At 37.6% G+C, this 24,001-nt stretch overlaps 1 protein-coding gene across 2 annotated transcripts in view; it reads left to right on the top strand.

Moving 5' to 3' along the window:
* Nucleotides 1-480: 480 nt before the first annotated feature.
* The window catches only part of LOC120528679 (C-type lectin domain family 4 member F-like), a 45,507-nt gene continuing 21,986 nt past the window's right edge, over nucleotides 481-24,001 (top strand). Inside the window, exons 1-6 of one of the 2 annotated variants that reach the window (XM_039752843.1) lie at nucleotides 481-613; nucleotides 6,885-7,007; nucleotides 10,666-10,770; nucleotides 19,631-19,870; nucleotides 20,326-20,477; nucleotides 21,090-21,217. In XM_039752843.1, coding sequence (XP_039608777.1) covers nucleotides 514-613; nucleotides 6,885-7,007; nucleotides 10,666-10,770; nucleotides 19,631-19,870; nucleotides 20,326-20,477; nucleotides 21,090-21,217 — 848 coding nt within the window. In that variant the 5' untranslated portion in view covers nucleotides 481-513. Of the gene's footprint in view, nucleotides 614-6,884; nucleotides 7,008-10,662; nucleotides 10,771-19,630; nucleotides 19,871-20,325; nucleotides 20,478-21,089; nucleotides 21,218-24,001 lie in introns of both variants that reach the window. The other variant, XM_039752842.1, reaches the window with a different exon arrangement.

The raw sequence follows: 24,001 nt of genomic DNA, 5'->3' as shown, positions 1-24,001 counted from the left end.
TAGTATCTTTCGCTTTTTCTCAACCTTCTTACTCATTTGCTCTGCCTTCTGCCATGAATCATCATAGTTGTAACCTTGTTTGCCAGGTACCACTTCAAAATTAGCTTTACCTTTAAAAAATTAATTGTGAAAATTAGCAAATTTATAGAGCCATTTTTCTCTTGCTTATTATCCATTTTCTAAAAAGTATACCGAGACTCAGACTGACAATTGAAATATCAGCATTTTTCTTTAACAGATGCTACACTTCTGCTCTTTAGCTGGAAGTATGAGTTCTGATAACTTTGGTTGAGGTGGTTTGTCATGTGGTGGGCGCTGCAATGCACTATATCAGCGGATGCTGCTAAACTCTTTCCTCTCTGTCTCTTTCTGCTTTAACACTCCATGCTGTGATGTTAGTGCGTGTATTTGTGTCATGTGATCTGCAACCCTGATATGAGAAAAGACAGCCTCCATGAGCTCACTAAGAAAGAACAACTATTGTGGTGACTCACTTAGTAGGCAGTGACAAACATGGAGTTGGGAAATCTCTACACCTCACCTGAGGAACACATTGAAAATATTTATGTCACAGCAGAACCACCACAGGACAGCAAAGAAGGACACCTGGAGGGTAGGTACTGATCATCTTAGATATTTTATTACCAAGGTGACCCTAAACCGATTCTATTGTAATAAATGCAGTGTCACTAACCTGACATTTGATCTGTGATGTGGTTACTGACTTTTCCTTTGAAACTGCACAATGATCTGTGCAGTATTGAGTTTCCATTTTGAAGCCTGTTATTAACATTATGAGCCCTGTCTGCTGAATGTTCATGTTTTGCTACACGTTAAAACAACAACAACATTTATTTCTATAGCACATTTTCATACAAATAATGTAGCTTAAAATGCTTTACATGACGAAGAAAGAGAAAAAAGACAAAGTAAGAATTAAAATCGGAGAACACTAATTAACATAGAATAAAAGTAAGGTCCGATGGTCAGGGAGGACAGAAAAAAAAAATCCGCACAGCTGCAAAAAAAAAAATCTGCAGGGGTTCCAGGTCATGAGACCGCCAAGCCCCCTCTAGGCAGTCTACCTAACATAAATGATCAGTCCTCATCGTATTCAGGGTTCTCATGGAAGGACTTGATGATGACAGTCACGTGGACATCTGGCCTTTAATCCATCAATGTAGGGACATCATGGTGCTTCAATTAGGTAGTGGTGGCGCAGCTCGCCACCACAGAAAACCGGAAAAAGAACAAAAGAGAGAGTAGGAGTTAGTACAGATTTTTGAGCCACCATGAATAGTATGATAATTAATTCAATATGCAGAGCATCAGGATTAAATTAAAATGAAGTTATAAGAAAGCCATGTTAAAGTAATGTGTTTTTAGCAGTTTTTTAAAGTGCTTCACCGTATCAGCCTGGCGAATTCCTATTGGCAGGCTATTTTAGATTTTAGGTGCATAAGAGCAGAAGGCCGCCTCGCCACTTCTTTTAAGTTTCGCTCTTGGAATTCAAAGCAGACACTCATTTGAGGATCTAAGGTTATGATTTGGAATATAAGATGTCAGACACTCAGATATATAAGATGGAGCAAGATTATTTAAGGCTTTGTAAACCATAAGCAGTATTTTAAAGTCAATCCTGAATGACACAGGTAACCAGTGTAGCAACATCAAAACTGGAGAAATGTGTTCGGATTTTCTTTTCCTAGTTAGGATTCTAGCAGCTGCATTCTGCACTTGTTACAGGTGATTTATGTCTTATTTGGGTAGTCCTGAGAGGAATGCGTTACAGTAATCTAGTCAACTGAAAACAAAAGCGTGAACTAATTTCTCAGCATCTTTCAATGATATAAGAGGTCTAACTTTTGCTATATTTCTTAAGTGAAAAAATGCTGTCCTAGTGATCTGATTAATATGCGATTTAAAATGCAGGTCACAGTCAACAGTTACCCCTAAATTCTTTACCTCTGTCTTGACTTTTAATCCTAATGCATCAAGTTTATTTCTAATAACATCATTATATCCATTATTGCCAATCACCATAATTTCCATTTTTTCTTTATTTAGCTTGAGAAAATTGCTACTCAGAAACACAAGTAAGACATTGTGTTAGTGAAACAACAGAGTCGGGGTCATCAGGTGCTATTGATAAATACAGTTGCATGTCATCAGCATAGCTGTGGTAGTTCACGTTATGCCCCAAGATAATCTGACCTAAGGAAGCATGTAGATCAAAAAGAGCAGTGGACCCAGGATAGAGCCTTGTGGAACACCATATAGAATATCATGTGTCTTTGAAGCATAATTACCACAACTTAACAAAGAATTTTCTACCTGCCAGGTATGATTCAAACCAATTTAAGACCGTGCCAGAGAGGCTCACCCACTGACTAAGACAATTTCTAAGAATATTGTGATCAATGGTATTAAATGCGGCACTCAGATCTAAGAGGATGAGAACAGATAAATGGCCTTTATCTGCATTTACCCACAGGTCATTTAATACTTTAAGGAGTGCTGTTTCTGTACTGTGATTTGATCTGAAACCCGACTGAATCTTATCAAGAATAGCATGTTTATTGAGGTGTCATTTAGCTGCATAATGACTGCATTCTCTAGAATTTTACTTAAGAAAGGCTGGTTTGAAATAGGTCTAAACGTTAATGTCCTCTGTCTCTTATAAGGTAAATGGTAATTATAATTTAAATAATATAGGATGTTATAAATAGGAGAAAACACACTTTCTTTAGAATCATAGAGAGCCTAAAGCACTACCCTGCTGTTTGCTCTCCAATATACTGCATTTTCTTACAACTGTTGTGGATCTTAGCTCATCTCAACTCAATTTAATTTTGTATAATTCTTTTTACTACTTGTTGTGATGTGAAAATTAGCATACAAGTTGATAAATATTTTATATGTCTTTATTTGTAACTTAGACAAAGCAATGTAATATTAGTGTTACATTACAGGTAATAATAGGAAAGTTTTGATGGTTTAAGAACCCCTTCCCCCCTTGTAGGAATGAATCTCTTTGTAATTTTTCGACAGTGTTGGGGGAAGTGCCTCAAACAAGTTTGGCCAATATTTCTCTGCTAAAGTCTCTCAGTCAACCCCCACAGGAAAGCCTGGCTGTCTAACTGCCAAGCTTTACCTTAACAAATGGCTTTGGGGGGTGGCAGATGTGAAGATTTTCTATCCCCCCCATTGGTCTGAAGTATGGCTATTTGAAACTGTCTTGTATCAAAAGCCTTTACTGTAAGTACCACAATGCCCCATTGGCTCTAGCAGTTGGACAGAAAACCTATACATTTGCTTGCTTTACCTCACCCTCTCTCTCTCTTACTAAACTGATGAAAGACCATCTCACACCATGAACTGAAAAGGACAACACAATGAAGAGCACAGCTCGGCAGCCATATCGAGACAGGTATGCGGTCTGTTCTGAAGAAAGCTGACCACAAATGATGCCTTAACTAGAAACATTTTAAGTAGCAAACAAGTCTGTGTGCCATAATTATATTTTAAGTGAATAATAAATGTCTTTGAAATAGTTAAAAATGCATTGATGATGTAATTATCAGTACATTATAAATAACTTTGTTTTTGTCTTAAAAATATAGCTAAAGTTAATCTTTTATTGTGTTCCAAACATGCTAAAATATATACTGTGTAATCTGTTAATGTCATCACTTTTATATTATTAATACACTAACAATTTCAATCTGGTAAAATACATTACATGATAAAATTAGTACATATGAAAAAATGCACAAATTTAAATTAAATGAAAGTCAACCTTTAGTTTATAAAAATTGCTGTATTTATTTATAAATAAACCATGGGAACTTAGCTTCAGCCCCAAAACATAAAAATATAAAACACAAAAGCACACATGTCCATACATTTCACCATATTTTTACTGAGCGCACAATCAAAATAATTTAAGACTGCAAAAAAAAAAAAAAAAGAAAGAAAAACGGCAAGGCACTATTTGGAACATCTGAGCCATCCATGTGACTTTGCTAAGATCTCGGCTGAAACTCAAGAGGAGACCCTTGTGAGACTACCAGGGTATTTTGTCTCAGGAGAAAAATCTTTGAAGCAGGAGACAAAAGAACATGTCTCCATTTTGTTTCTTTCTGATCTCACTGTCATCTAGGAGAAACCAAAGAGATATTAAGGAGATCTCTTCTTTGATTTTTATTTCTAAGGGAGACGGTCGTTTTATCCTCTTTCTGTTTACGTCTTGGCCAGTTTGTTTTCAATGGTCAAAGTGCATCCTGTAGGTGGTAAGCACAATGTATAAGTTTCCTTTCATTTTGTCAATTATGTTCAAAAGAGATCCCTTAATAAAAACCTATCCTCTACAGTCGTATTTAATTTAGCTGTTGTTGTGGCCTTCACTCAACTGAAAACATATCCATTACATCAAGTAAATCATCACAATATAAAATAAAGTCAATCTCAATATATACCAAGGGAAAAATCATTCAATTAGTCTTACACTATTGGCACATAACCTTTTGCTGTTATGAAAATAACTTAGTGAGGTAAAATCTATTAATTATAACACAAAATCAATCCCACATTACTGATGCCTGTGTCTGCTATCTATAATTTAGAGGAAATAGGGAGTGAGAGCATTGGTCAGTGAAAACTCTGAGACCTGTCCCATTAATACAACTGATAAGAGCCAAATGTTACAACTGTCCTACAGAGAATGCATATACATCCAACTCTGGCTCCCTGAACAGTGTGAGGCGGCCTGTTTTATACTGTACCTGTTAGTGCTCAAGGTGCTCTTCGGTCATCTTCTGCTGGAAGAAAACCCGGGTGTGGCAGAAGTGCTGCAGTCCAGGGCTTCAGAACTGTCCAGGTAATCCAACGAAAACCCCTCAACCCCAACGCCGACATTGGCAGAACCGATGCAATCCAGGGGGGTTGCCCTCCAGTGCCCCGGGGGAGGTTTTGCCTCTTTCCTGGTCCTTTCATCGTAGAGGCGTCCTAGTGGGGCAAGGGCCCCAGCCATCTGCCACACCATTCTAATACATATATTTCACAGGGACATATAATCTATCCTTAGCAGCTGTGAAACCAGCAAGTACTGCATGCTTAATATTCCTTTAGAGTTTCTGGAGTACTAAGAAAAGTAGCTCCTTAAAATCGCTCAGTGGGCAGAATTAATTGTAGTAAACTTAAGGGCTCCACTTATTCAAACATGCAGGGTAAAGTTTCTGCTTTCATGTTCTTGTTTGTAGGTGATGACAAAATTATACCTACTGGAAAAAAAAGATCCCATCCAGTTTATCTGGAATTAAGTCTTTTAACAGTTTTTCAATACAGCACATTTTTTGATTAATAACAATTGTGAATTGATATTCTACACCCTCTCACCAATTTCTCCATTCCCAGATTCACTGGCAGGATGACGCCCAACCTCTTGCTGCATCCAAAAAGTGCCATCTTTTGCCTTTACGCCTGGTGTAGCTGCATTGTTCTTATGTGTGATTGGACGTTTCTCATGGGATGGGCTTCTGTTCCCTTTCTCCGATGCAGAGCTCTCATCCACATTTATTTGAAAACTAGCAGTGTCAGATTGAGGGGAGTGTGAACATGACTGAGAGAATAAAAGTGAATAATAAAACAAAACGCTAACTTTTACAAGTATCATATATTTACACCGGCTGTTACAGACTCAAATAAATCAAATGTATGTTTTTAATCTATAATAGTAATAATAATAGCTGCTCACTACTCAAAACAGTTAAAGCATGAACAACCCCGGACCAAACCCACAATCTATCGACTTGAAGACAGCATTTCTTATCTCTGCACCAGCCGTATATGTGGGTGTGTGTGTCACACCCTATCCCAATTTCTTTTACTTTGGTTAAATTCCAGAAAAAAAGCACACTTGTTTTGTTATATCTCTGTCTTTTGCAAACGTGTTTATTAGATATTTGGACTTCAGTCTTCACACATTATACACTTCATGTCAGCATTTGGCCAATTATTAGTAGAACATGAAAAAAGCTTTTGTTCTAATTATGTGTTCACCATTTCATGCCTCACATTTCTTGTCTTTCAACACAGATCGTTGTAGACATGGAACACACATGAGATGTACTAATAATTACTTCATAAATTTATCTTTTCAAATATTTGAAAGACATTTATTATTCACTTAAAATATAATTATAGTGGTTATGTAGTAGAAAAAAAAATATTTATTATATGTGTTCCAAATAATGATATATTATTTACCTTATACAATTCAAGGCACCTCACACCCAGATAAAAAGACTTGAGTTGAGAGAACTTGATGTACGACTAAAGCTGCGTCGGTGGGGGGTGGTATGGCAGGCTGCCTGATGCTGGTGCTGATCGACACATTTGCAAAACAAAAGACGCTAATGAGGAGGTGTGAGGGAATTTAAGCTGGCCTGGCATTAGGAGTTTTTTCATAGGCTTCAGGGATTTTAGTGATAAAAGCTAATTACCAACATTGTAATTCTGTTTCATTGTTGCTGCAGACAAAATCTAAGGATGCATTTTCCTTGTGTCCAGAAATATATGGGACAAAATCGTACTCTACTCCAATAGTAGAGGCATCAACTTCTGAAGTGAAGGGTTTGGTGATGGAGAATAAGTGGTGATGTAAACGTAAGAACTTAAAAACATAATATGTATAAATTAGTGAAACCTAAAAAATTTTGCACTTGTTTAATATTTGCTGAAGGAATGTAGTTTAAAACAGCCTTGACTTTAGCCTTTTCCATATTAGTATCTTGTGTCCAGTCATCGTGATTTTAGAAAAAACATTTTGTCATCTGCAAAGCCTGGCAAATAATAACAAAAGAATGTCTTCCTCTTTCTTGTAGTCGCTAACCTGATAAGAAAAGACGTGGCGATGGAAAGCATCTACAACACCCTGAAGAGAGAAACTGAGGATATTTACACAACAGTAGAACCAACCAAGGACATTAAAGTAGGACACCTGGATGGTAGGTCTGAGCATCTCAGTTGTGCTGTTATTTAAATATTTTTTAAGAACAAAAGCAAGTTTTTTGTTTAATACAATAGGGTCACTGGACTCAAAAAATGTAGTCAATGCCAATCTATTAAACATTTTCAAAATAACTACAACTCACATCCTAGCAAGTAATATATGTTTATCAATGCTACTGCAGTGTTGATGTGCCACCAGTGATCATTTTCCTCATATAAGCTTTTGGGTGCCTCTCTCCCTTCTGCACATCCAGGCAAAGTCAAGCTGACCTGCTGATGATTCTGTTGTGATGAATGCGGCTTTACAACAACCCGATGTTACTCTCCTCTGTCTGTGATGACTGTTTTGTAATGTTATTGCTCATGATATCTTTGAAATTACCCAGTGTCTGCACAGCTTTAAGAGAGTTTCCACATTTCAGTCTATCCAAGTGTATGTTTATTCATTGTAAGCCCAGCTCACTAAGTGTTATGTGTCTGCAAGAAGGCCCAGAAATTTAATCTAGAAGGCCTCCCTGGTATTCATTTCCCATATATGTGAACAGAACTGTTGAAAAACAAAACTCAGTTTATTTTCATTGTGTCCATCACTGAAAACAAACTTGGATTACTCACACTGACAAATATGTAACACAGTTGGTAAAACTGTTGAAAAGTCCCTACTGGACGCATTTAAGTCCACGTGTTTCTATACTTTAGCTGTCAGCCTAATCAGTATCCTACGGTGATGGTGTCAGCAAAATCAAAATCTTACCAAAGCAACCCTATAAACCACATACTTGATTTAGATAAAAAAATAAAGTGACTAGTTCAATATAATTATAAAATTGGACGCAATCAAAATGTAATAATAACCTTTAAACATTGCCCAATGATTTCTGTTTAAAGTGTCTGTGACAGCATCTGCACAGGGTGTAGTATCACAATCCACTGACCCCACAATTCAGAGTTTTTTCAATGAGAAGCCAACTATAGGGAACTTTTTAGTAAGGCGGAAGAAAACAAGAGGAGTGTTATCAAGCAACAGAAGAGACTATTTTACTTTAATTTGTAATGTAATCCCATTTGTGAGACTTTAATATTTTGACATTGAATTAAATTAGTCTTCAGCAATGCATTTATAGTCTATTAACAGTCATGTTATCATGTTGGTTGTTTAGTTTTATTTTGCTGTCTCCCCCACTGTACTTAAGAGTTATTTTTATGATTATCATAAATAAAATATAAAAATATGGAGACGCCTATGAAAAACAACTCAGAAACAACTTAGAAAAGCCAGCAAATAGAATGGCAATGCAATGACATACAGAGAGAGCTACAAAAATGAGCTCCTCGTGGATATTTAAAAGACCACTGCATGCATCTTTAGAATCCACTCAGCTAGATTAGTTCCTTGTTCTGTCTTAATATTCAATGGTTCAGTGAAGTTCCCAAACATTTCTTGGCAAAGCCAATTCCGTGAGGTTCGTTCATCACTAGTGGTCACTAACTTAATTCCCCAGGGGGAATTTTAAACAATATTAGCCAGACTTTCATATTACTATTAATATAGTATTTTAGCATTGATACCTTCTGCCACAGTGTTGTGTTCACATTTTATCCCTACTTAGCTCATTATACTGTATTTATAAAATATATGAGACAAATCTAAAAGTTTCATGCTCTTTTTCGTGTGTGTAAAACATGTGAAACTGATATCCAGTTATCACCTTCAGTCAAACTAAATACATAATACATACTGTAACATTTTATTATCTTATGTAGTTGCTGCTGAGAGCTTTTCTAAGATGATCTTTTTCTGTTATTTTCACACTAAACTCAGGAAAAAACAGTTATCGAATTGCCTTTGCACAACAGCAAGCCTTTCTCTGCCACGCTGCAAAGTATGTATTCTTTGTCTTTAAATTTTATGAACACAACAATAAATGCTCATAAGAAATGTTTGCCAGGTGAGTGGTATGCTCTTTCAGCTTCTGGGTTTTTCTTAAGAGTATCTCTAAGTATTTTAGTGAAGAACCCAGAAAACAATTCAGATTGTTTCTTGTATTCTATCTCTTTAGAGATTGCAATAATTTTCAGATTTATCAAACAAGTTCTATTTTCATAATCTTTAGGGTAACACAAAATGATACTAATGTTTGTGGTCTTGAGTGCTATTTGCTACAGCTTTTTTGATATGGCAAGATATCATGTTTTTTTACAGATTTTATTTGGTCACTAATGACGTTAATTTTAAGCTCCAGGTTGTACTTTCTGTATATTTCTCTGTCCCTTCTTTGATCTACTCTCGGAGCCCAATTATGAAATCTTTCAGATCTATATCATTTTCCCTTGTGTATTATGTGTCTACTTTACTATAGTGCCATGTGTACCATGCATTGCTTAGGGATTCACCAGAACCTAAAGCACCGTAGCTTATCAATGGCTATGTGCAAACCTCATGGACCAAATTGCTTGTGATAGACCAAATTTAGCAGCTGCATTTGGTTTTTGCTGATACCTAGGTGGAATGTTAGGAGGCACTCTAAGCTTCATTCCATAGGAAAGCCTTCTAGAAGTATTAAAATAAGTGATATCCAAAGGAAATGAGATAAAATTAATACAAAGTACTGCTGTTGGGGTAGAGTATAGAATATGATAACTAGAATTTAGTGAATATTTAAAAATATTTTGTAATATTTGTGCCTTATAGCTTCAGCCAGCAACTCTGGTCTGGATTAAGTGGGCATACTCACATATAAGTCGTGTCTTGAAACCTGAAAAATCGATAATAAAATCAGACCCCAACTTATATGCCTGTTCAAAAATGCAACACTTTTTTTTTTTACATCTTGCCTCCTCCAATCTCACATCCGTTTCTCAGACGCATCAAATTTTGTTGCAGCAGCACAGTTACCAATTTATTTTGCTGCTTCAATGACTTTTAATTTAAAACCAGCTTCATATTTTCTTCTGATTGAACGCTCCATCGTAGATTAGGGATGCTCTTACGATGAAGTTGTATGAGAGTGTGAGATACAAAAAACACACAACAGTGCAATCGTTGCTTCAGAATAGTTCGGGTATTACCATGTGGTCACGTAGGCACAATACATAGAAACAAAAGGCAGTCTGTTAGTATTTCATAATGTCTTGGATCAATAGCTTGAGTTTTCTGCATTCGATTTATATGACCGACATTATAAAATACCAGAAAACATACGGTAAAATCAAGCCCTGACTTATCCGTGGGAGAACTTAAACGTGATTATATATAGTATATTGAACAATATATATTTATATTTTGGAAAATCCATCCATCCATCCATTATCCAACCTGCTATATCATGACTACAGGGTCACAAGGGTCTGCTGGAGCCAATCCCAGCGAACACAGGGTGCAAGGCAGGAAACAAACCCCGAGCAGGGCGCCAGCCCACCGCAGTATTTTGGAAAATATATTGCAATATACAATAAATGGCAATATTTACATATTTGACAGTACATTTCAGTATTCTGCAAGATACTGTAACATATTTATGACTGAAATATTTTATAACATATTACTTGTATAGGTAGCAATGTATTTTTTAAAAATATATTTTACATATACTTTGATTCTGTAGGGGTATCACACTTTCTGTTAACTTTCACCACTCTTTTCTTTCTCAGCAGCCCCAGCTTCTTCTGCCAATGTGGATAACAAAGCCCGCTGGTTCAAAGCGCTGCTCTTCTTTTGTTTTTTGCTAATGGCCGCCCTGGCTTTCCTTGCTGTGTATTGTAAGTATTATTCCATAAGAGAACTGTGTGTGTACAGTGCTCTGATTAATTATCTACAGAAATTGGCTATATGGTGTGAACTGAATTAAGTTTATGAAGTGAATGAAGTTAATATTGACTTTCATTGAAAGGAAAACAAATATAATTTTTTATCTCTTAGCTGTGAGCTGACAGAATCTTGCTTGTGTCACCAGGACAGGTTTTCCTTGTTTCTATGTAGAGAAGAAGGAATTAGTGAAAATGGTATAAAATGCCAGATACAGAAAATCTTTTGTCAGAATTTTCTGCTGTAGGTGTCAACATCAATGATAGAAAACCGTGGCACCCACAGCTTTCATTTCCCACTTCCTGTAAGATTTTGCTGCTTTCACAAATAAAAAGGCAAAAAAAAAAAAAAATGCACTGAGTCAGAAAAAAAAATGAAAGCAAAAAGTATTAAACTGCTATAAACTGTTAAAAATGTAAGTTTGGAATTCATATTGGTAAAAGACATTTTGAAAATTATATTTGTGAACTATGATTTAAACAATTTCTCAGATTGTCAGATTCACTTGTTATCAACAACAACAACATTTATTTATATAGCACATTTTCATACAAACAGTAGCTCAAAGTGCTTTACATATTAAAGAATAGAAAAATGAAAGACACAATTATAAAACAAAATAAATCAACATTAACATCAAAAACGAGTAAGGTTCAATGGCCGGGGGGACAGGAAAAACAAAAAAACTCCAGACGGCTGGAGAAAAAATAAAATCTGTAGGGATTCCAGACCATGAGACCGCCCAGTCCCCTCTGGGCATTCTACCTAACATAAATGAAACAGTCCTCTTTGGATTTAGGATTCTCACGGAAGGGCTTGATGATGATGATGGTCAGGTAGACTTCTTCCTTTTAATCCATCCATCATTGTTGGTTATGTTTAATTATGTTTTAACACTAGAATTACCGGTGCCTACGAAAAATCTCATAGATACGGCCCACCTTAAATCCATTCGCACCTCTCCCTCAGTGTCTTTTGTCCTGTAAATGTGCCACTAAGCAGCAAGCAGCACGCAGCCCACTATCCCATCCCCTCACCCACCGCCGCAGTTCAATTTGCAAAGAAGTTTCTCAGTGCTTAGTGTTTATCTTCTAGTAAAGTGCTGGAGCTTTATAGGGTAAAAAAGTACATCGTCATTTGGAATACACACATTTCATGTGTGTTCAGTGTCATCAACAATCTCTGTAAAAACGTTGTTAACACAGAAACATTTTTCATGTTTTAGTAATAATTGACAAAATGTAGACATGAAATGTATAATGTGTGAAGCCTGAAATACAAATATGAAATAAACACTTTCACAAAAGGTACAAGTATAACAAAACAAGTGCACTTTTATTCAAGAATTTACCTGAAGAAAAAAGAAAGCAGGTTACAGTAGGTGGCTGATACGACAGCTTGCATGGTGCAATGCTAAGAACTGCTGTCTTTCAATCAAGAGGTCGCGGTTTCGATATCAGCTGCTTTCCAACTTTACCATTTTGAGTAGTAAGCTGCTCTTATCATTTATACCATACAATAAAAACATATATTTGTTTTGCGTCTGTAAATTAATAGTACTTGTCAAAGTTTTTTTTTTCAGTTTTATTCTCTCACTCACGTTCCAGCTTCCACGCACACACACACACACACACCATCTTTCAGATAAGGACGTGGTAGGTATAAACTTGTTTTGTTATACCCCCTCTTTATTTCAAAACCGTGTCAGATCTTGTGCACGAACGAGACTGGGAAAACTGTGCACGTGGGTGTGAGTGTTGTGCATGACTGAGAATGACTTTGGATGTGAATTTTTTTTATTCAGTTTTATTCTTGAATGTTCCTGTTTATGCTGAATTAGTATGAGCCTTCTGATCCATGATGTCAAAGCCGCTCTAACAAAAAAAGAGAGACTTAGATAAATATGACATTTGGAATAATTCATTTTATGACCTGTATTGTACATTTCGGAAAACGTTGTTGCACTAATGCAACATTATATTTATTTGCATACCTTCATGCAGTTGTAGTCATGATGTGACTGCGTTTGTTTTTTTTTTTTCCGATCTTGGCCAGTGTCCACATGTTGCTGCATGTTGGTATTTCTTTTCAGCTCCAGGAGATGCAGAGGACAAAATAGTACAGACAGGTCAGTTCCGTGCTATATACAATCATCAGATTCAAATGTTAACAGTTCCCACACGCACCCTTCCCACATTTACAACATGTGTATAAGGTGTGAAGCATGAAGTCCAAATATCAAATAAACAATTTCACTAAAGGTACAAGTATAACAAAACAAGTGCACTTTTATTCAAGAATATAACCGACGAAAAAAGAAAGCAGGTTACGGTAGATGGCTGATACGACAGCTTGCATGGTACAATGCTAAGAACTGCTGATTCCCAATCAAGAGCTTCTGGGATGGATGCTGGCAGCTTCTCAAGTTTACCCTTTTGAGTAGAGAGCTGCTCTTATTGTTAATATTATACAATAAAAACATACATTTTATTTGCGTCTGTAACAGCTGCTGTAAATTTATAGTACATTTCAAAGTTAGTGTCTTTTTTTTATTTTATTCTCTCACTCAGATGTTATACATATAAAACAAACATTATGTTAAATACTGATATATTGTAATTCATGTGAGAAATGGAAGCTTAAAAGAAAATGGCATTCATACAAGTCACAATGAGAAAATTCTGCAAATGGACTGTTTTGATTATCACACAATTCTGCTGCACACATTTTGTGTTTTTGTTCATTACCGCTGTGGCAGGCAGCCGGGGTCCATGCCCAGCTGGGACGCCCCTGCACTGTATCTTCAGAGCGAGCAGCCCTGGACAGTGCAATACCTCCCCCTGGATGCTAGATGGCTCCCACTTTGGGTTTGAGAGGTGCCTCGGGTTCGCACAGGGCTCCACGGGAATTGGAGTTGGGTGCAGCCAGGGGGTGCTGCAGCTGGGACTCCGAAGCCCCTATTGGCAATGTATTCACCACACCCAGAAGTGCAGCCAGAACACGGCAATCAAGCACCTGGAGCACTTTCAAGTGAACTATAAAAGGGGTCAGCAGCCACCACTCTGGGAGCCAGAATCGGGAGAGGGAGGACGAGGTTGCCAGGGAGGAGTGGTGGAGGAAGAGAAAGAGTGCCAGATTATGTGTCTTGGTGCTTGGGTCTGTGTATTGCCTGTGGAACAGAGCCCACAAGTGAAGAGAAAAATAAATGTTGCTTTTATTTTACACGTGCCTCAGCATGAATCTGTGTTGGGTCGGATGCCTATATAGCGCCTTATTCACACAGCCTACAAATGCAGCAATAATCATAACTGAGATAACAGCAAATATGAAAATGTCAATTATAAAATGTAGCAAATCCCTGTGTAGAATCTGATTCCACCTTCAGTCCATCATATTTTTATAATAGAAGTAGTGTTAAACCACAATTTGAATGCCCGGCAGTAAAGTGACAGTAATACAAAATAATGGAAATAAAAGGGGAAAAGTGTCAACCAGCTACAGAACAGAAGTTGAAAAAGGCAGAGAATGGAATATTTCATAATTAGTAAAAAAAATAATAATAACATACTAAATAATAATGAATGGATACAAAGAATGGAAATACAAGAAATCACCTGAAATATACATCTGTAAGTACATCCAAGAAGTTACAGTAAAATTAAAAATCTGCAAAATAGTAGTTCATGAAAAAACACACTGGAAATTCTGTATAATGTCCCCACTTTCCACTATCAGAAAATGCTGCTGAGATTGAAAACAAAAGTAAAAAACAGATGTGCATAAACCTGTCTTTCACATGCTAGTTAGGACTTCCTTATTCCAACTTCAGCTCTAAACTTCAAAGAAAGGGATTTTAAACTGAGGTCAGGAATCACTTTAGGGCATTCCTCTAGAATGACTTCTAAGGTGAGAAAGCCTGAAGTTGTCAGTTGAGTATTCCCTTGAGCAACCTGACATATCCTTACAATCCCAAACACACTGCTGTATTTGAAGGACCAGTTAGTGGTCTGCCAGTTGATCACAGGGTTTCCAATGTAGTATAGAGTGTAATCTTATTGCTTCTAGTGAACTTGCAGGATCTCCTACTCTTTGAAATGAAAACTGCTAACATCTTCACATTTTGTTTTGCCCTAAAAGTATGACATTCATGGTTATTAGCACTGCTTGCTGATTGCCTACTATTTATTATTTGGGAGTCAGCCAAGCCTCTGAATAAAGGATCATGTAATGTCTACCATCCAGGAAACATTTTCTATTTATCTAATGTAACACTAGATGGCACTATACCAGCACTTAACCTGACACACAGACACTGACAACATGTTTTAAAAGCACCAAAAAGTTGTTTAATTTCTTTTTTTAAATAAATAGTGCCCAAAGCACCACCACCACAATAAACAAATAAACACGATAATATTTAATTCTTGAAATCTCTCCTCCACACCTCCCAGCAAGCTCTGTCCTCTACCTCCCATCTCCGGCTCACTTGATGGGTCTCCAACAGTCCTTGACCCGGGTCAGACGGAGAATTAAAGTTCTTTAATCAGGGCTATGGATAAAGCATGGCTCCTCTGGTCCTCTCACAGCTCCTCCTGGCAGCACCCATGGTAACCAACCTGGCTGAGCAACCGAACTCCAAGTCCCAAGATGCCCTGCGGGAATCCAGAGCACCGTTACACTCCAGGGGAGCTGCCATCTATCAATCTATGATATAGTGTCTTTCACATCAATCTATCATATAGTGCTTTACAAATCTATCTTTCTGTCTTATTATTCTGTACAGTTCTATCTATCTAAAAGTAATACAGCAGAAACATTTTGATCATCACTTTGCAGGTGCACTCATGACCTGTGTGCTTTGTTTATTGTGTGACTTAGATATGAAATTAGCCTAGTTAGAAAAATTTTAAGATACGTAAGAAAGTGTCCAGCTTGCCCACCCTTCATCCTTTTATGAGGAAGTTCATGGTGTAATGCATAGCCATGATGCAGAATTGTCAGCCTTATTGCTTATAATTGTGCTGTTTCCCCAACTACTTTATCCTGCCTTTAACACTAGAATTACCAGAGCCTACGAAAAAACTTGTAAATCCGTCCCACCTTAAATCACTTCTTAAAATCATTCACAGCTCTCCACCAGCGCCTTTTGTCATCTAAATGTGCTGATAAAATCAGGCAGCAAGCAGCCGGCTATTCCATCCCCCCACCAACTTAGAACATGCACAAACTTCTCCCAGCTCATGCCTTGATTGATTTTCTGGGAGTGAAGTGGAGTTTTAGAGTGGAAATAATAGATCGTTGTTTGGAACACATGCATTTCATGTCTATTCCGTTTCTACAGTAATCTGTGTAAGCACATTGTTAAAACAGAAAAGTTTTTTATATTCTAGTAGTAGATGACAAAATGTAGGTATAAACTATATAATGTATGAAGCCTGCAGTATCAAAGAAATACTTTCACAAAAGGTACAAATCTAACACAACAATTGCGCTTTTATTCAAAAATATAACTCCAGAAACAAAAAGCCGCTTTAAAATGCGACATTGACACCTGTTTATTGTGACAGCCTCCATGGCGCAATAGAATAGCTGCCAACTGGGAATCAAAAGGTCGTGAGTTCGATCCTGCACCACTCCGTTTTGAGAAGTAAACTACTCTTAGTCTTACTATTCTAGAATAAAAACATACATTTGATTTCAGTCTGTAACAGCCAGTGTATTTTATGATACTTGTAAAGGTTAGCTTTGTTTTTTTTTTTTTTTAGTCAGTTTTATTATCTCAGCCGTGTTCACAAGCCCAAACACACCCCACCCCCGCATCTGATACTGCTGTTTTCACATAGACGCGCTGTAACAGAGGTAAACTCAGCTCCCTTCTACATCGGAGCAAGAATGCACATACCATTGCTTGCATACTAAAGTGTCATCAGGCACTTTCTGTGGCATTACACACATTTTTGAGCATGCCCTCTGCACACTACTTGTGACTTTAGGCTTTAGGAAGTAAGTAAATAAATAAAGGTAAATCGTGTCATAAAATGATTTCTTCAAAACGTCACATATATTTGACTCTTTCTTTTTTTAAAATGTGCGTTGATCACCACCAGCATGTTGTAGCACACAGCATCTGGCCACCTGCATGTTCTTGCGCGCACTGAATAAAAGACAAATATACAGTCTGACTGAGATAATCAGACTGACAAAAAGCAAACATTTAGAAATGCCAAACATTTACAGCTGATCAGATGCTGTTCATTTTCAAATAATATTGCATTTGTGAGATGATGTTTTCACATATATTGTCTCTTTCTTTCAGGTGTGTAATAGAAACCACAGCTCTCCACATCATCCAACCTTCTCTCTCTCTCATTCTCTTCATTCATTAATCTATCAAAGTTCTTTTTTCATTTGCACAACACACTCTCCTCAATTTTGAGTACATTTCCATCTTTTATCCTTTATCACCCTAACTGCTGCACATCTTTCCCAGCCCAGCCCCTTTGTCTATCCCACTGGTTCTTTTCTCCCTCTTTAGTGTCCAACCTCTACTACAACTCATCATATGCCTTTTCTTTAGGTTTTGCCACCTCTCACTTCACCTTGCACCTTATCTCCTTGTACTCTTGTATACTTTCTGCATCTCTCTGACTATCCCACTTCTTCTTCACCAACCTCTTCCTCTGTATGCTCTCCTGTACTTACCCGTTCCACCACAAGGTTTCCTTATCTTCCTTCCTCTATCCAGATGTCACACCAAGCACCCTTCTTGCTGTCACCCATACTATTTCTGCTTTAGTTGCCCAGCTATCTGGTAACTCTTCACTGCCACTCAGTATCTGTCTCACCTCCTCCCTAAACTCAACTTTGCAGTCTTTCTTTTTCAACTTCCACCATTTGATACTTGGCTCTGCCCTCACTCTCTTCCTCTTCTTGATCTCCAATGTCATCCTACAGACCACAATCCTATGCTGCTTAACTACACTTTCCCATGCCACAACTTTGCAGTCTTTAATCTCCTTCAGATTGACTCTTCTGCATAGGATGTAATCCACCTGTGTGCATCTTCCTCCACTCTTCTACCTAACCCTATGTTTCTCCCTCTTCTTAAAATACATATTCACAACAGCCATGTCCATCCTTTTCACAAAATCCACTATCATCTGAGCTTCTGCATTCCTCTCCTTGACACCATACCTACCCATCACCTCCTCATCTCCTCTTTTCTCTTCACCAACACGTCCATTGAAATCTGCTCCAATCACCACTCTCTCTCCTTTGGGTACATTATCCATCACTTCATCCAACTCACTCCAGAAATCTTCTTTCTCATTAATCACACACCCAACTTGCTGGGCATACGCATTAAAAACATTTCCCATCACACATTCAATTTTCAGCTTCATAATCATCACTCTGTCTGACAGTCTTTTCACCTCCAAAACACTCTTGACATACTGTTCCTTCAGAATAACCATTACTCCATTTCTCCTCCCATCCACATCATGAAAGGACAATTTGATCCCTCCTCTGATCCATCTGGCCTTACTTCCCTTCCATTTAGTCTTTTCCACACATTTCCTTTTCTCTATTACATCATCTAACTCTCTCCCCTTACCAGTCATACTGCCAACATTCAAAGTTCCTACCCTCCATTCCACTCTCTTTACCTTCCTCCTCTCCTCCTGCCTCTGGATACGTCTTCCCCTCTTCCATTTCTTCTTCGTTCAACAGTAGCCCAATTTCCACCAGTACTGGTCATTGTTAACCTGGGCCTTGACTGATCCCGTATGGAAATCTGTATTGTTATCCGCATATTGATCTGGAAAAATTTTGCACTGGATGCCCTTCCTGACATAACCTTCCCTATTTACCCAAGCTTGGTGAATTGCACTTACATTGAAACTGCCCCCAAAAAATAAAATATGCCATTGCTGCACAACATTAAAGCTAGAAGATGGTGGCACCCAAAAATAAACAAAAACATTTGCAACTATCTTAAAGTCACCTCAAAACAACAAAAAAAATGTCAGTCAGTCAGTTTCTAACACCCTTAGTCCTGAATAGGGTTGCGGGGGCTGCTGGAGCCTCTCCCAACTAGCATAGGATTCAAGACAGGAACAAACCTTGGACAGGGTGCCTCCCACCACAGGGCAAACACACACACCCTCCAATCACACACTAGGGCCAATTTAGTGTTACCAGTCCACCTATCCTGCATGTCTTTGCAGTATGGGAGTAAACTGGAGTGCCTGGAGAAAACCCACACAGATACGGGGAAAACATGCTAACCTCCAGTCTCCTTACTAAAAGGCAGCAATGCTGCCGCTGTGCCACAGTGCCAAAAAAAAAAATTGTTATATAATTTACTATTTTTTATTTATACAAAACATACAGGTATACTGTATAGCCTGCATGCTATCATTAAGAACAGCATTTTCCACTAACAGGATTGCAGCAGCTGTGCTGAAGATGACACTGTGCAAAGTGAAAGAGTAATGCTTGCTTGTTTTTCTCATCGATCTCTACTCTATCTGGTGGATTGAAAAGACATGGCAATGCAAACTAAGGAGAAACTACAGCTATGGAACAATAAATACCAGACTTCAATTTCAAGCTCTCAATCTCCCTCAACTGTATCATTTTGGATAAAACCTCTGAGCTTGACATCGAGGAAAGCAGAAAAAAAAAAGGAAAAGACTGTACTGAGGGAAACGATATAGGGTATCCTCCTGCCCCAAAAAGCCTTTAAAATAAGTTAATACAAAAAGTGAAACCAAGATAACTTTAAATGTTTACTTTTTTGGTTTTCCTCAGATTTCATGTACTTGGGCAAAATGAAGGAAATGGTCAGTAAAATAGAAGTGGAGGAGAAGTTCTTTGGTCTAAACTACACTGCCCTATTAGAAGAAAAGAAAGGTTTACTAAAAAACATCACAGATTTAGAGACCAAGAATGGAGAACTGAGTAGAAACCATGCTATACTTCAGTTCCAATATAAACAGCTCAATCAGAGATTAATGGCAGGCGACAAATCCTGTCCTACATCAGTGCACGGTAGGTGATCTCCATGACAATCTAATTCTGTTTCTCTTGAAGATTTCTAACTTCTCTTTCTTCTTTTCTGAGCAGCTATCATGATACGGTATAAAATTAAAACTACATGCATATATCTGAGTCAGTTTAAAAATGAACCAACATAGCATTTATTTTAAAAGGGTTCTTTACAGGGTGAACAAAGCATAATGCTACAGAAAATAAGCCACCTTTATGTGAAAATCTGAATTTCCACAGCTTAAACTGACTTGGTGTTAGTTTGTTTGTGTGAGTCTTCCAATGGTATTATAAAGGGACATTTTTTAACTTTCATCCAATGTCCAGTCTCCAGTGGCTTCCTGTCCAGTGTTTTTAACCCCCTTTAAATTTCTTGTTGATTCTTATGTCTCAACACTGAGCCCAGGGAACCACTTCAGTCCATCACATTCTCTTTTTCTTCCTTTCTTTTTATTCAGATAAGGCTTGCTCCATGTGTCCACAGACCTGGCTGCTTTTCAACAGCAAGTGCTATTTCTTCTCCTCTGATGAACTGAACTGGAGCGACAGTCAAAATCATTGCACCTCACTTGGGGGACATCTGGCGATTATAGAGAGCAAGGTGGAACAGGTATGGCCTTTATCATGGTTAGGTTCACACAAGGGAGTCTGACAAAGGATTGACCTTAAGTGATGTGAAAAGGGGGCATACTATAAGACTTACTAGGATGTCGCTTCCATATAGTGACACTCACACTATGTTTTCATTTGAAAATGCAGACATCAGTCCCCATTTTTGCCTTTTGTCCACACAAAACTCAAAAACAAAGACTTTTGAAAATGCTTTCCAAAGCATTTGCAATGTGGATGAGCGAAAATGTAAACTAACAAAAAACACAGACTCTAAGTGTACTCTGATTTCTTCATGCTTATTACGTAGACTGATATTGGATCCTGCTCACTACAATGTCTCATTTCCTGAATGGTCAGCCTTTACCAAAGAAAATCTTATCCCCACATAGCAGACACATAACAGTTGTATTGCCTACCTGTATGCATCTAAATTGTTTTGGTTAGTTTAAATGCTGCCATAAATGCACAAAAGTCAAATAATTTACTGATCACGACAGTTTTGCAAAAACACTAGTATTTGTTTAATGAAAACATAGTAGGATGTAGCCTCTATTGTAGTAAATATAAAGGTTCAGGCAGCACATTCACAGGTAAAACTTTATGTCTTTAGGATTTTTTAATAACATTGATGGAAATCCAAGGAGGTGAGGAGGACTCTTACTGGATTGGACTGACAGATCAGGAGACAGAAGGTTACTTTGTTTGGGTGGATAACACACCTCTGGACCCACACAAGGGGTAAGAAAGTGAATTTGCAATTGACAACTGTGAGTCGGGGAAGCAGAAACTAATAAAGTGCTAGAGTTACAGTGTCAATTTATTACTGGAGGAGGCTTTAGATTTTGACCTCTGTATTAATATCCTGACCATTTTACATTTCTTGCGATTAGGTTTGCATTCACAGACAAAGTCAAACACAGTAAGTGTAGGCCATGAAATAAAATAAATGATACAGAAAAATGATATCAATTTGCTTAGGATCTTTTCTAGGGGTACCAACAAATGTGTCCAGGCCATTTTATAATATGTTTGTAGAATAAGGAACACTTGATCTCCTTTCACACTTGCCTTGCTTTACTCATTGACATATCAAAGGCATGCAGGTAGACAGAGGACAACTGCATTTCATTTAATCACTTCTCAGAGGGTATGCAGCACTTTTCAAATAGCTGTTAGGGTGGCAACAAATTTGTCCACATCTGTAGTTCATTTTCAAGGGTATGTAATAAGCATTGCAGTACCATTTCAAGTGAGTTTAATTTAAAGTGAGAAGTCAAGCAAAATGACACCTTTAATTGGCTAACTAAAAAGATTACAATATGCAAGCTTTCACGACACTGAAATAAATGGAGAGTCAACAGTTTTCAGGTTTTCATCTTTCTTTTTCATCAATTGTAGTCAAGCAATTTGAGTGATTATAAGTGTTACATTTTCTCATTGATTATTCTATAGTTGTCAGAGAGCAATTCACACCTGAAAAACAACATTCAATAATGTTGATTACAGTGGCACGAGAAGATCTGTAGAGGTGAACAGGTGATGCAAATGTGGTCAACTATGAGCTAGAGAAGAAAAACAGCAATTCACACCTGGGAACCAACATTCAGTGTGCATCGTTTGTGGCAGAAATAGGTTTCATTTTCTAAATATAATTTGCAATAACATAAGAATTTGAAGTGCATGAAATTAGCAAAAGCCAAGTAAGGACAGGAGCGTGACATGCACATTTATGAAATAATTCAAGATTTAAAAACACAACACCAATTGGTGTGGGCTGTGGTGCTCCTCGTGTTATGGTGCATAGGTGTGGTGAAAAGTAGACAAAGTACAGACTGGCCATTGCAGCTTATTTGTGTTAGGAGAAGAAAAAGTTAAGGTTCAAAACATAACTTTCTCTGTCAGATTTTTAATATGAAGAACCTGAATTGGTGATGCACTGACCTGCTATAGTTATAGATGTGTCCACACTTACTAAGTCTTGTTTAAGTTTTGTTGCACCTGTTGTCTTTAACAACAGCACTTTTGTGCCCATATTTATCAAGCAGCTCAGAATTATACTTAGGAATTGCAAAAAAAAAATAGGAATAGGATGAAATTTTATTCTACCCGGAGTATCACATGAGAAGTAAGTGTACAACATTCACATTTGAGAATGAATGACATCAAGATTTTATGACATCCGAGCTCCAAAATGGCACTCATGAAGGTGTTTTGTAGTTTCCTTAAAAATCATGATGACTTTCTGATACTAATGCTAAGGCTTCACAACAACAACAGCAACAATAATAATAATAATAATAATAATAATAATAATAATAATAATTAAGGTAAGAAAGCTGATCACCAACTGTTGGGTTTGGGAAATGAGTCATCAGTCATCACTTCAATGTGTATCCCTTATCTTCACGAAGACGACATCCAGGTGAAGATGTGATTTTGTTTTCAAATAAAACATTTATGCCACATTAATGGAGTATTCTAATGAAGGGGTGACTAACCTTTTTAATCTGAGGACCCAAATTTGAAAATCTGTACCATACTGGGACCCAAGAGAAGGGTTATTATCATAATCAGTGGAGTCATAAAGATACAAATAGAAATAGCCATATAACAAAAAAGGAAAAGTTAAAATAATGCTCCATCTATCCATTTTCCAAACCAGTTTCTCCCAAACAGGGTTGCTATAAACTTATCCAAGTAAGAATTGGACACAAGGTAGGAAGAATACCTGGAAAGGACACCAGTCCATTTCATGGTGACCACACACATATATTTCACAGCAGGGTCAATTTAGCAAACCCAGAACACCTAACTTGCATGTCTGGGAGTGCAGCTGGATGACAAATTGGACTGGATTGCCAATACTGATGCTCTTTGTAAGAAAGGACAGAGCCGACTATACTTCCTTAGAATGCTGGCATCTTTCAACATCTGCAATAAGATGCTGCAGATGTTCTATCAGACGGTTGTGGCGAGCGCCCTCTTCTATGTGGTGGTGTGCTGGGGAGGCAGCATAAAGAAGAAAGATGCCTCACACCTGGACAAACTGGTGAGAAAGGCAGGCTCTATCTTAGACATGGAGCTGGACAGTTTGACATCTGTGGCAGAGCGACGGGCGGTGAGCAGGCTCCTATCAATCATGGAGAATCAACTGCATCCACTGAACAGGATCATCTCCAGACAGAGGAACAACTTCAGTGACAGACTGCCATCACTGTCCTGCTCCACTGACAGACTGAGGAGATCGTTCCTCCCCACACTATGTGACTCTTCAATTCCACCTGGGGGGGTAAACGATAATCTATCTATCTATCTATCTATACATACCCTGGTTTCCATTTAAAATTCAAATAACTGAGTTATTATAAAAAAAATCCTAAAAAATGTATGCACTATTTGCATTTTATATGGATAATAGGATAAATATTGCTAAATAATTTGACAAACAGTCCAGTTAGAAATATTTAACTTTCCCAACTTACATTATGTTAAATGTCTACTGCTCGTCTTGCTCTTTAAAAA

The sequence above is a fragment of the Polypterus senegalus genome, chromosome 4 (genome assembly GCF_016835505.1).
Source record: "Polypterus senegalus isolate Bchr_013 chromosome 4, ASM1683550v1, whole genome shotgun sequence".
Taxonomy (NCBI): Eukaryota; Metazoa; Chordata; class Cladistia; order Polypteriformes; family Polypteridae; genus Polypterus; species Polypterus senegalus.
The sequence above is the reverse complement of the archived record's forward strand: the minus strand, read 5'-3'. Positions and strand labels throughout refer to the sequence as shown.